The sequence below is a fragment of the Podarcis melisellensis genome (assembly GCF_964234715.1).
Source record: "Podarcis melisellensis genome assembly, chromosome: 4".
NCBI lineage: Eukaryota > Metazoa > Chordata > Lepidosauria > Squamata > Lacertidae > Podarcis > Podarcis melisellensis.
Window position 1 is genome coordinate 96,935,560 of NC_138531.1, and position 13,696 is coordinate 96,949,255.

General features: G+C 48.7%; 1 protein-coding gene across 1 annotated transcript; it reads right to left on the reverse strand.

Annotated features, from left to right (window-relative positions):
- Positions 1-3,625: 3,625 nt before the first annotated feature.
- Positions 3,626-11,979, reverse strand: RPS3 (ribosomal protein S3). Its single transcript, XM_081910160.1, has 7 exons — positions 11,828-11,979; positions 10,348-10,478; positions 8,426-8,519; positions 7,103-7,197; positions 6,183-6,370; positions 4,389-4,585; positions 3,626-3,698 (listed from the first exon to the last, which is right to left on the reverse strand). Exons 1-6 carry the CDS (start codon positions 11,855-11,857, stop codon positions 4,392-4,394), a joined length of 732 nt encoding a protein of 243 aa, XP_081766286.1. The 5' UTR covers positions 11,858-11,979; the 3' UTR covers positions 3,626-3,698; positions 4,389-4,391.
- Between the last annotated feature and the right edge of the window lie 1,717 nt (positions 11,980-13,696).

A 13,696-nucleotide genomic window follows, 5' to 3' on the forward strand; every position in this document is an offset into this window, starting at 1 on the left:
CTCGTCCTAAAGCCCTTGAATTTGGCAGGAGGGTGGCTCTTGCCCTATACATAAGTCATCAAACTCTCGAGGCTTGCAGGTCCTACGAGATTTCCAACACAGGCCATATTTCCCATATTTCTTACAGATCTATGAATACTGTGTGTCGATGCAGTTTATTCTTCTTTGGCGATCCCTTGTAGCCGAGTAAGATTGTCTTCCATAAACACGGTCTTAACAGGGAGTCCGTAAGTGACTATGGAGGCCAATTCTGGATCCACACATCCTTCCACAGTGGGGACATTGGTTTCTGGGTGGGAGTTGATCACGGTGTGGATTTGCCAAGTGTGCCTTCCTCCTAGCACGTTTCTCCCTTGCGTCCTGAGTTTGTCTTCAAAGCCCATGACAACAGGGGGATGGACATAGGAAGATGCTTCCTGCTTAGGCCAGTGGTCCAGCTAGCTCAGTACTGCCTACACGGGTTGGCAGCAGCTCCCCAGCATTCTCCGCTGGCCTTAACTGAAGCCATCTATGTGCAAAGCTGATGCTTTGTCGCTCCATAAACCGACACACTAAACACCCATCGTTCTTCACTATGTGTCATGGCAGCTGGGGCTGATGAGTTTTGAGTCCAGCGTCAAGATAGCAGGCCCCTCAACCCCGTTTCATAGGACCTGCCACGGGCAGCTGCCACCAACACCTTTTTCCTCATCACCCACCACTCCCAAGATGACCCACTACAGTTGTACCTTGGTTCACATACGTTTTGGCTATCAAATGCCGAAAACCCGGATGTGTTCCGGTTTACAAACATTCTTTGGAAGCCGAAAGTCCGACGCAGCTTCAGATTTGAGTGCAGGAAGGTCCAGCAGCCAATCGGAAACTGCGCCTTGGTTTTTGAATGGACTCCCTGAAAGGATTAAGTTTGACAACCAAGGTACCATCGTATGCTTCTTGGGAGACACCATTGGCATCTGGGAACTAAACTAGGCAATCAATCCAAGCCAGCCAGGCTGTTCTGTTCCTGATTCTAGTTGACATTTTAATTGCAGTTTCCCTTAGAAGTTTAGTCCCACACCTTTTTAAAAATCTCAAGCCTGAAGCTTGGATCTCAGCTCTCACATGCATTATTCACACTAACTTACTTTACAGCACAGGTGAACAACCTTAAGAACCTAAGGACACTTAGGGTCATCGTAAAACCGCCTGCAATGCAGGGAATCCTTTGGCTCAATGTGAGGCTCAAACCCACAACCCTGGGATTATGAGTCTCATGCTCTACCAACTGAGCTACATGTGTGTTCTAGCATCCTGTCCTCTGTGGACAACCAGGTGCCCGTTATGGGAAAGTCTGGATTCGAGAGCAAGAGCAAAACTGGTTTCTAGCTAGTGGTGTTCAGAAGCATTGATGCTTCCTGGAATTTTCATCCAGACACAGGGGTCAGCAAACTTTTTCAGCAGGGGGCCGGTCCACTGTCCCTCAGACCTTGTGGGGGGGCCGGACTATATTGGGGGGGGGGATGAACGAATTCCTATGCCCCACAAATAACCCAGATACATTTTAAATAAAAGGACACATTCTACTCATGTAAAAACATTCCTGGACCGTCCGCAGTGTCAGCATCACCCCTGAGCCAGTGCCACTAACTGGACTCATCCACTTCAACCCCGACTGGGCTAGGCGAGCTGGGTAGCACTTCCCGAGACCACCTTCTGGACAGGAACAGGTCAAAGTGCTGTGGACTCACAGCTTAGAGTTGTGAGCACCGGATTCACTTCCACAAGAAGACAGTCGTCGCACAGTAGAGTATAGCAGAGTATATAAACGACTGGGAGAGCAGCTCTGTAAAATACCTTCTTTATTCTATCTACAACTACTATACAACTATATACAGAGCTAAATGGGTTCTAAGCATAAATGAATGCTGCACTACACTGAGTCTGCAGCTGCTCCTAGCATCAACCTTATCTATACACACGATCTCTAACACTCAGTCTCTCTCTCTCTCCAACACACTAACCTGGTGCTGGAGTAGAATAAGTAGAAAGCAGAACACTGCTCCTCCTCTCTGGAGAATCAGCAGAGATCTCAGGAGATTCTTGGATATGGGAGGGGTGAAATCTCCTCACGCAGGCCAGATTTAAAAGGCGATTGGGCCGGATCCAGCCCCCAGGCTTTAGTTTGCCTAACCATGATCCAGAGGGACACCTGACCTCAAGGGAAACTTTGTGTTTGAGTGAAGCAACAGGTCTGGCTTTCACAGAAAAACAAAAAAGCATTTCTGTATACAGCCACACACCCACACAGGACCCAACCCATCCAAAGGTCTTGCCACAATTCAAGGACACATTTTAGCCAAGTGGAAAAAAGCACACAAGGAATTGAGGCTTTTCTGGGTGTTTTTTTTGACAGGAGGCAAGAACCTTATACACCATGAATTTTTCTTAATCCCCGTTGGCAGCAACTTATTTCCTGTGGGACTGAATTGCATACAATACATGGTTCATGTGCTGAACGCCACCCCCCCCCCACTTGTGCACAAAGCATTGGGCTGCCCTATCGAGGGAAGGGACGCAAGGCAGCAGCCCCAATCAAGGGAAGACTTGGGACAGGCTGGGCAGCAGCTTTTGAGACTTCCAGGCACAGTTTCAGCTTTGTTGTGCTGGGGTACTAGATACTGCACCACACACAAAAGCTATCTGCGGAGTGTGCTTGGCTTCGATCTCGCCTCACCTGCTAGCCTTAAGCAAGTCAAGGGGTTCTCAGCCAGTCTCAGGATCTGCCTAGCGATGGCAACACCTGCCTGGGTGGGGTGTGAAAATAGCACACACCTCCTCCTCTGCCCATGCAAATCCTTCCATAGCAAAATAGTACTATCCCCCCACAATAAGGGAGGTGTCAGGAGGCTTGGGGGACAGAAATACAAAAAGGAATAAATTAGAAGCGGAAAACACGCCAATGAGAACAGAGCACGCTCAGCGGTCACACAATGCAGACCGAAAATCAGGCAGGATGTTCAGCCAGACCTGCATGAACTAAGGCATGACTGGCTAGTTGGCACCTTGAACAAGCGCATTCCACACAGACACTTTGCTGCAAGAGAATGAGTGTCAAGTCAAAATGGCAGCAGTTGTTTCGCTGGGGAGTCAAGACTAATTCAGGTTTCCCACCCCTTCTCTGCTGCTATCGGTTTTACAGGGATCCCTGCAAAAGGATTAAGAAATTGCTTTGATTCATACATTGATCTCAATGAGCTAGGATTGCCCGTGTTGCTAACATCTAGGAAGCACTCCTCCAATGGACTTTGCTTGAGCTAGTGACATCAGCACATAAACAGCGCTGGGACACGGCTAGAATGCAATTTCTGGTTGGTTGGAATCTCAAAGAGCTACAGAAAAAGGGGCAGCAACTCAACAGCAGCTGTAAGCAATGGGGGAGAGCAAAATCACAAGATCGAGGTTGGTACTAATGAGATTGTTCATAGAACCTTTTGAACACATGGGTGACTCAATGGTTAAATCTGAGCTGGGGTATCAACAGGGAACAAAACTAGAAAGTTTCAGGTATTGGTTGGCCAGGATTTAGCTCCCAGAGCGGGCAAAAAAAAAGGAAGGAGAGCAGGTAACAGAAACAACCTCCAGCATGTTGTCTTTTTCTGATTTTATTAAAGAGATATTTGTACAAGACACCAAACTCTTTGTTCCAGATGTTTTTAAACCTGCAACAGAAACCGAAGAATTAGTGAGTGGGGAGCTAATACCCATACCATGAACACAATCCCTGGGGCAACAGCCTGTGTTGTTTTATCCCTGTAAAGCTCTCCAGAGGTTGACGGACTCCTGCTCCCATGAGCCAACAAAGCCAGTGGTGAGGGATGATAGGAGTTGTAGTCCTGCAACATCTGGTGGGCTGCAGTTATAAAGCATTAAATACACTGATTGCCCTCTACCAAACACTAGCAGCAACATGCAGCCAAGAAGTGCAGTACGTTTCCGAGCACAATTCAAAGTGTTGGTGCTGACCTTGAAAGCCCTAAACGGCCTCTGGTCCAGTATACCTGAAGGAGCATCTCCACCCCCATCATTCTAAGCGGACACTGAGGTCCAGTGCCAAGGGCCTTCTCGGTAGTGGCACCCGCCCTGTGGAACACCCTCCCACCAGATGTCAAAGAGAACTACTACCAGACTTTTGGAAGACATCTAAAGGCAGCCCTGTTTAGGGAAGCTTTTAATGTTTGATGCATTATTGTATTTTAATATTTTGTTGGAAGCCACCCAGAATGCCTGGGGAAGCCCAGCCAGATGGGCGGGGTATAAATAATAAATTCTTAATTATTATTATTTACACTGCGGCTCACCCCCAACGTTTTCTCCCCAAAACCCGTGAGGAATAAAGCAAAGCGACTCACCCCTTATGCCGTGGGGACGGGCTGCGGCATGGGGGGCTGTTCTGGCTTTGTGCCTTTCTGCTCCGAGATGGGGGTGGTGGGCAAGATCTCCTCCTTGGGCTCCACGATGCTGACGTGGTCTGGCAAGGGCTTCTTGGGGCCAATTTTCCCGCTTGGGTCCCAGGGAAGCATGATTTTCACTTTAATGCCCAGCACACCTGGAGTAACAAGGAGACACTGTCAAGAAAAGCAGCCTGGGCAGAGTTTTTCCTCTGCCACCCACAGCCTAGGCCTTCATTCTGTCTTGGGCATAGGCAAACCCGGCCCTCCAGATGTTTTGGACTACAACTCCCACCATCCCTGACCACTGGTCCTGTTAGCTAGGGATCATGGGAGTTGTAGTCCCAAAACATCTGGAGGGCCAAGTTTGCCTATGCCTGGTCTTAGTCTTTGCAGAGAGAGAGACCAAGCAGGCAATTCCCCTCTCACAGTATTGGGGGGGTTTGGTGTTTCAGAACATTGTCCTTGGGCACCTCTCACAACTCTGCATGAAAATAGAGAAACAAGCCAGAAAAGATTCTCGAGACACTTCTGCAGGCTGGTTCACAGGCCGTGAAACTGAGCTTTCAAGGAGTTACAGGTTCAGTGCTCCCCCCTCAACACATGGCTTCCCTAGGCTTGAGGCAACCCAGTGTGCAATTTTGTCCCAACCAGCAACTATTGTATAATAACAACTTTATTATTTTTACCAAGCTAAGATAAGAAATGAGGTTTTAAAGCACTGTTAGCAAGACAGGTGCAAGCTATTACAAGACAGCAAACTTTGGTTTGCCTCAAACCAAGGAAGAAGGGGTACCAATAAGCCCAAAGGTCCTTGAAGGCTCAGTCATCTAGTGCATGTGTCTGAAACATTAGGTCCAAATGCTGTCCTCTGTATCTCGCCCCTGGGATTTCTTTCCCCAGACCACACCCTTCACTGGCCGTGGCTGCTCCTTGTTCCCCTGGATTCAGGGTAGAAAGGGATATAATAATAATAAATTTTATTTATACCCCGCCCTCCCCAGCCAAGACCAGGCTCAGGGCGGCTAACAACCGATACAAAAACAGATTGATTGAAATACAACTTAAAAACAAGATTAAAATACAACATTAAAACACAGCCTCATTTCAATGGAAACTCAAATCAAAACTTTTTTGGGGATGAAAACGTCAAAATCTTCACCAAGGCTAACTATCCAGACTGGCCCTACATGGGCCGGAAAAAAGCCTGGGAAGTCCCCAAACAGGAGTTCCATCACAGGAGGAGAAAGGAAAAAAGAAAGAGGAAATCAAATAGATTCCAAGCCAAAGGCCAGGCGGAACAGCTCTGTTTTGCAGGCCCTGCGGAAAGAAATCAGATCCCACAGGGCCCTGGTCTCATGAGACAGAGCGTTCCACCAGGCCGGAGCCAGTGTTGAAATGGCCCTGGGCTCTGGTTGAGGCTAATCTGACTTCCTTAGGGCCCTATGTTAAGAGTACACAGAAGTTCCCAGACTGTGCAGAGGTAACAACATCAGTTGTTCTTCCCACTTTTTGTCTCTGGCCCCCTGCACTGCTGGCACGTGGCCCTCCAGAAGAGAACACTCAAGGAGGCTGGGAAGAGCCAAAGAAGGTTCCCCGATTCTGACCTACTGCCAAACCATGGCTTGACGCAACGTGAGAACCAGCCCAGCTAGACTACGAAGCAGCCAGGGGTTACAGAAGGCCCAGAATCTTTTTAGGAACAAGGAAGCCAACTGGGGGCTGCCTGAGAGATTGCCTGCCCCCCCCACTCACCCTGCCTGAGGAGGACGTGGCGGACAGCCGTGTCGACGTAGTAGTTGACGGGGTCTCCGCTGTGGATCATCAGGCCATCCACGAATTTCATGGACTTGGCTCGCTGGCCACGGAGCTTTCCCGACACCACCACTTCGCAGCCCTTGGCTCCACTCTCCATGATGAAGCGGAGGACACCATAACACGCCCTAGAAGAGAAGGAAAACTCTCCGTTGAACTGTGCTGGGCATTCTCCTCTGATCTACTGCTTTATTATCAAGTTAAGCAGGACAAGCCACCCCCCATCCCCATAGACTTCCAACACTGGACTTCATCCGCAACATTCCCTTCTCAGACAAATGCCTCAAGATCATCCAATGAACAGGACGCCTCTGTTGGGAGTACCCAAGCACAGCGCCACAGAACGTGGCACCGAGCGGTTTACTCCAAGCAGGATGGCGGCCGTTTCTGACTCGTCATCGTATCATCACTGAAGGGTTTTTTTTCTTTCCTTTCTTACAAAGGTTGCCATTCAACAACGCTCAAGGAAGAGACCATACTTTGGGGGAATCTGGCAAGGCAAGTTAGCTCAAGTAGAAACAAGAATCTCGCAAATTCGTTGTGGCATAAACTTGCCTGGGTCAGGGTCTCCCCACTCTGCTCTCCCTTTCCCTATATTGAACATCAGATTGCAAGCTCTGCAGGGCAATGACTTGTCTTCTCCACCTCTGAAACATCATGCTACATTAATAATTTTGCCCATTACGCAGAAGAGAAAGCAGCAACTGCACCAGTGCAGAGATGAGGGGAACTTTAAGGTGCGTTAAGGTGGGACTTATTCAGCCCAATGTGTTGATTATAAACTTCTGCAGAGGCACAATTAAAACTCCAGTTTTCTAAAAGCAATTGCAAAATGATTAGACGGAGTGTTGCTTGCTTACCTACGGACGGCAAGGCCCCCCAGAAGCTTGTAACGCAGCGACTCTGCTTGAGCAATGGCGCACAGCCCTCTCGTGGCCACCTTCTCAGCGTACAGCTGGAAAAGAAAGCAGGAATATTTTGTCCATTTTTTATTTTTGCAAAGTTTAGGCTTGCAGGCACTCTGTTGCTTTACATGCTCATCTTCAATTTGCACTCACGAACTCTCTGGAAATACTTACATGACCTTAAGGTGTTCTCCTCCGCTCCGCAGGCTGAGCCAAGGCATCCCATAAACACACCAGTTTTCAGTGCAGGGCCCACTTACGCTCTGCCTTGTGCAGTATCATGAAAATGAGTTTTAAAAGCCAGTTTGGTTCCAGAACCGTTGGCCAACTTGGAGACGCCACCGTTGAGACGCTTCCAAGGGTGGAAAGTGTCTACGGAAAGCTCAACCAGGTGACTCAACCTGTTTGGCCAATACTGGGCAAAAGCATCATTCCAGACATGCCAAGCACAGAAGGGGCAAAGGGGCTAAAAACTTAAAAAGAAATTAATAGTAAGAGGGCCATATATGGAAGAGATGGAAACACAGCACTAGCTGGGAAGCTAACAGCTGAGAACTTCTCTTAACACAGCCCAGCACCTTCCAAATGTTTTGAACTACAATTCCCAGCACCCCCAGTTAGCATGGTTGTTGCATAAAAGTAGATTCTTACAGCTTTGTACAGCTCACTAATGGTTAACATAGCTGTTTGGCGAGTCCAGCAGTTAACTGAAACTTGAAAGGGTAATTAAGTTTGCAAATTTGTTTTAGATTCACAATTCTGATCATGGTTAGGGACTTTGCTAATTTTAACCCTCATCCACCCAGATTTGAAGCCTCTGGCCTTTTCAGCTAATGCTCCAACCTAGCCTCCTGCAACCCTCCAGATGTTTTGGGATCCAGCTTCCACCAAACACAACCTCTTGCCATACTGGACTGATAGAAGTTGTGGACCACTGACAACTGGAGGAAGGGTGGCTGGCTAGACAAGGCTGCTCGTCTCTGAAAAACAACCCCATTCTCGTAGCGTTACAATCACATCAGCCTAGATCAATAAATCGAAACCAGTTTGAGGAAATACTCCCCAAACCTTGACTCGCCCTTCTCAGACAAATGCCTCAAGATCATCCAATGAACAGGACACCTTTGCCCAAGCACCCACACACAGCACCACAGAACGTGGCGCTGTGCTGTTTACTCTGAGCAGGGGGGTGGCCATTTCTGACTCGTCATCAGATCATCACTGAAGGGGGAACTTGGCACACAATAAGCAGAGAGTGAAAACTGGGGCAGCCGTTACCTCAACGCTTCCTTCGGGAAAGCCAAACCGCTTCTGGACAACAGCAGTCAGCTCACGAATACGGCGCCCTTTCTCGCCCAGAACATTCTGAGTTCTGAAAGAAGGAGCAAAGGCAAGGCATTAAGTCCTCACTTAAGATGTTCAGATATTTTAGTCTACATTTTGAAATCGCTGAAATAACATGGGGTACTCGAGGAGTTATCAGCACTGAGAATGTAAGAGGCAGGTTGCCTGATCCAGCAGGTTTTTCCCCTTTTAGAAACAGTGTGTAAAGGCAACCATTTGTCTCGTCCTAACTCTGACACTGCCAGAGTTTAACACATTAAGAGATGTTAAACTGAAGGTGCTGATCATGTGTATGTAGGCTGATATGGAGGGAGGGGTGAGTTGTTCCCAGTTACATCAGGCTGTGCATTTACAACTGGCCATGACTCTTTCTTAGCAAAAAGTAGCCCTTGGGTCAACACGCAGGTTGGAAGGGTCTGCCATTGTTTTTCCACACCAAATCATTTGCAGCAAATGCAATGGAGGCCCAGCTCTTAATTAAATCAATTTTATTATACAGTCCCTGACCCATTAACAGGAAGGACAATAGTATTTCCAACATAAAATGAATTAAAACTACAAAACCACACATTTAAAAAAAAGGAACTAAGCTACACGTAAAACCAATGAATCCCTCATTAATTTTTGCTGCAAAAAATCCTGAAAATGCTAGAAACATGTTGTTTGACCCAACCTGGGTTAGATTTCCAGGTACAGCGGTACTTAGGCCACCCCTACCCTCACGGAGGGACGCAGGTGGCGCTGTGGGTTAAAGCCTCAGCGCCTAGGACTTGCCGATCGAAAGGTCGGCGGTTCGAATCCCTGCGGCGGGGTGCGCTCCCGCTGCTCGGTCCCAGCGCCTGCCAACCTAGCAGTTCGAAAGCACCTCCGGGTGCAAGTAGATAAATAGGGACCGCTTACCAGCGGGAAGGTAAACGGTGTTTCCGTGTGCAGCTCTGGCTCGCCAGAGCAGCGATGTCACACTGGCCATGTGACCCGGATGTGTCTCCGGACAGCGCTGGCCCCTGGCCTCTTAAGTGAGATGGGCGCACAACCCCAGAGTCTGTCAAGACTGGCCCGTACGGGCAGGGGTACCTTTACCTTTACCCTCACGGATCACAACCTCAGCCAATCAGCCTCAACCAGCATGACCAAATGTCAGGGACCAGGATAACAGTCGTCTACAACAGTCAGAGGGCATCAACATGCAGAAGGCAATCTAGACCAGTATTTCACCCTGCAGTTCATGGAAAAGTATTGTCTGAATCTGGATCTATGACCAAGTGAGTCCAAGTGGCTCCTGCACCCGTGGTTTTCGAAAAGGGTGAGGAATACAAAGCAAGCTGTCTGCTTGTACAGAGCAATATAGGGAAACCATGCAAACCACAGCAACTCTTCTTATCCAACTCAAACATTCAAGAAGAAACCATTCCTATTCAACAGGAATGCAGTAGATGGTAAAAATGCAGAAGAGGGGCTGCAGTGGCAGATCATGTGTTATGCATAAAGAAGGTCTCAGGTTCAACCCCTAGTATTTCCACGTAGGGCCAGGGATATTCTCTGTCTTAAACCCTGGAAAACCTCTGCCAGTCAGTGTCGACAATACAGGGTTAGATGATCCAATGGTTGGCTTGGTAAAAGGTAGCTTCCTATATTCCACCCCAAACTTTGATGGTTTTCAAATACATGAGCCGTACATTTACAGACCCACCCAATATTCCTGCAGTGTATACATGTCTGTAGTAGGTACTGGCTTCAATATTTCAATTGCCTCCTGGATTCAGTCAAACCACCCAACATAAACACACCACCAGACTTTAGAGTTATTGCAGCAGCAGAGTTGTTCGCCCACCACCAGACACGTAGATGCAAGTCACCTGGTTGCAAGGATGATGATTTCTGTCCTGGTTGGGGTAACTCTGACCTCCACACCAGAGTAGCCATCTTCAGCCAGCTCCCGAGTCAGGAATTCATTCAGTTCAGCTTTGAAGATACCATCAGCCACAAACTACAAAGAGCAAAACAGATGAGAAGCCAGCAGCAGTTTAACCCTGCAAACCCCGAGGGAAAAGTCTCGTTTAAAAAATAATAATAATCGACAAGCAGTTACTATCTGCTGAGCCTGATGTGCACCAATCCTGCCCAGTGCATGTGAAGCACAACCAAAAGGCTCAAAACTTCACCCAGAATGGAGATGGATTGGATTAAGAACCACCCAAGTGATGTAGTTACACTTCCCAGAGTGGTTTACCAATTCATCCCTCTTCGCAGGAAACCGGGAACTGTAGTTTTCTACGGGAGAATAGGGGTGTCCTATCAACTCTCAGAACCCTTAACAAATTAGTTCCAGGATGCTTTGGGGGAAGCTGCGACTGTGGTATGATCCTGCTTGCATGTACAATGTAGATGGGGGCACACACACACAAATTTCTTGATCCTGCCGTCCATAAAACTGGGTTGCCACTTTTTAAAAGAAAACGTTTAGCCAAAACCTTGTACTTTTGTCTACTGTGATCGAAGGCAACGTACTACCCTGTCAGAGCACTGCCTACTAGGCAGCTGCATACAATAGGAAAATAATGCATTAATGACGCCAAAACAGAATGCACTCCTGCAATAAGTCCCCTCTTCCTGCAAAAACTCCTGGTCCTCCAGCACTTTATTTAGTTTCCGGGGACAAACCTAGCAATTGCTCTTAGCCCTGACAGCCCCCCAGAACCTCCACGTGGAAAAGTAGCATCCTTGCCAAAAATGCCAGTCACCGAGATACTGGTGCTTTAATGGTCCCGAAGGGCATCCAGCTGAGACTACATAGAGTGATAGATCCTTCCTTTTTATTTGGGAACAGGAGTTTGGCACTAGAATGCAGCTTCTTATTCTTTTTGCATTAAAGAAAGCCATTTATTCGCACTCAACAGCGAAAGCACCTGCGTTGCGGGCAGAAGCCTCCAGGCTCAACCCCCAGGCGCCTTTTTGAAGGTCCCCCTTCCCCAAAACCTGGAGAGCTGCTGCCAGCCAGTGCGGGCAATATAGGCCCAGGCAGACCAATGGCCTAAGCGGGGCATGGCGCAGGGTCCTGTGTTCTCCTGGGCAAACCTTTGAGGGCCTGGAGCGGCCTTCTCTTCTCCCCCAGCCCGGCCTGTCCAGGGCCCACCCGGCCTCTGCCTTGCCGCCATGTTCTTCAAGCCAGGCCCAGCCGGGAGACCGGCCTCAATCCACGTCCATCCGCCGGTCTCGCCCCGCCGCCGGCACCTCCGGAGACCTCAAAGCCCACAGCTCGGCCCTCTGCTCCTCATCCCAGCCTCATTTCCCGGCTCCCGTCCCCGCGGCTCCGCACCGGCCCCCGGGCTCCCTCACCTTTCGCTTCTTGGAGATCTGCACCGCCATCTTGAGCCGAGCAGCCCGGGCGAAAAGAGGCCGCTTCCGCCGCCGCGGAGGATTATAGGGCAGGCAGGCGGCTCTCGGTTGGCTCCCGGATGTCACGTGGGGGAGCCGCTCCGCATGCTGGGAAACGTAGTCGACGTCCCTTCGCAGCGCGGCTCGTGGCGCATGCGGGATTTCGTCGCGTCCCTTCGCTGCTTCCCATTGGTCCGCGGTGGTCACAGCAAGAGTGCATCATGGGAAATGTAGTCTTTCTGTTTTTTTTTTTTACCCAAATTAAAAGGAGTTTGGCCAGACTTTGCGGGGTCGAGGAGTGAAATATTGTTAAAGGAGCGCAAAGATAATTCACAGCAGCGCACATAGCTGTGCGCATTAGTCACTTGAGGGAAGTATGGCCATATAAAAGAATATGAAGGGCTAACAGGCAAACCTAGACAGCATCTTAAAAAGCAGAGACATCACCTTGCCAACAAAGGTCCGTATAGTTAAAGCTCTGGTTTTCCCAGTAGTGATGTATGGAAGTGAGAGCTGGACCATAAAGAAGGCTGATTGCCGAAGAATTGATGCTTTTGAATTATGGTGATGGAGGAGACTCTTGAGAGTCCCATGGACTGCAAGAAGATCAAACCTCTCCATTCTGAAGGAAATCAGCCCTGAGTGCTCACTGGAAGGACAGATCCTGAAGCTGAGGCTCCAATACTTTGGCCACCTCATGAGAAGAGAAGACTCCCTGGAAAAGACCCTGATGTTGGGAAAGATGGAGGGCCCAAGGAGAAGGGGACGACAGAGGATGAGATGGTTGGACAGTGTTCTCGAAGCTACCAGCATGAGTTTGACCAAACTGCGGGAGGCAGTGGAAGACAGGAGTGCCTGGCGTGCTCTGGTCCGTGGAGTCGGACACGACTAAACGACTAAACAACAACAAAAGGCAAATGAAACCTCCAGGAACAGAGGCAGTCTACCTATAAGTGCCAGCCAGCCAGCAATGGAGAAGCTGTTCATGTTCTTGCATTGGCATCTGACTGGCCGCCTCCAGAGTATTTTGGAGCAGGTGGCCTGATGCAATAAGAGGAAAGGCTGTCGCTCCACTAGTACAGCATCTGTTTTTCCTGTTCTCAACATCTGTTTTCAACAATTTCAGGTAGGGGTGGGAGGAGAGAGCCCGGCCTGAAACCCCCAGAAAGCTGCTTCCGGCCAGTGCAGACAATACTGAGCTACATGGAGTTTAAAGAAGCAACAAGGGGCTAATCTATCTTTGACTCCTGGTATGCCCCGCAGTGAATAATCAAAGTTTAGAGGTCCCGGGCCCTAAGGAAGACAGATTATACTCCACCAGGGCCAGGGCCTTCTCAGTGATGGCTCCGACCTGATGGAACGCTCTGTCCCATGTAACCAGGGTCCTTCAGGATTTCACTTCCTTCCACAGGGCCTGTAAGACAGAGCTATTCCGCCTGGCTTTCAATTTGAATTCAGCCTGATCGTTTATTTCCCTTCCCTTCTCTTCCCTCCCCTTTTATGAAGATCACCCGCTCTGAGACCCCACAGCTAATTCTCCCCTGGCCTCCTCGCTGGCCCAAGTAGGACCAATTCAGCCAGCTAGCCCTGGTGACTATCTAATGCTTACTAGATGGATTTCCCCCCAATTGAATTTTTGAATTTTATTTTATTCATGTTTTTATACTATATTTTATGCTGCTTTTACAATTAAGGGTTTTAAATTTGTTGTTAGCCGCCCTGAGCCTGGTTTTCTGAACCGGGAAGGGCAGGGTATAAATAAAAAATTATTAATTATTTTATTTATTTAGAGAAGGATCTGAAATATTTTCCTTGAAGCTTGAATAAGTT

Coding starts and splice junctions, on each gene's coding strand:
- RPS3 (XM_081910160.1), bottom strand. CDS start 11,857: ATGGCGGTGCAGATCTCCAAGAAGCGAAAG. Junction 8,520..10,347: donor ATCATCATCCTTGCAACCAG/GTGACTTGCATC, acceptor TCCTTCTTTCAG/AACTCAGAATGTTCTGGGCG. Junction 7,198..8,425: donor TTCCCGAAGGAAGCGTTGAG/GTAACGGCTGCC, acceptor TTTCTTTTCCAG/CTGTACGCTGAGAAGGTGGC.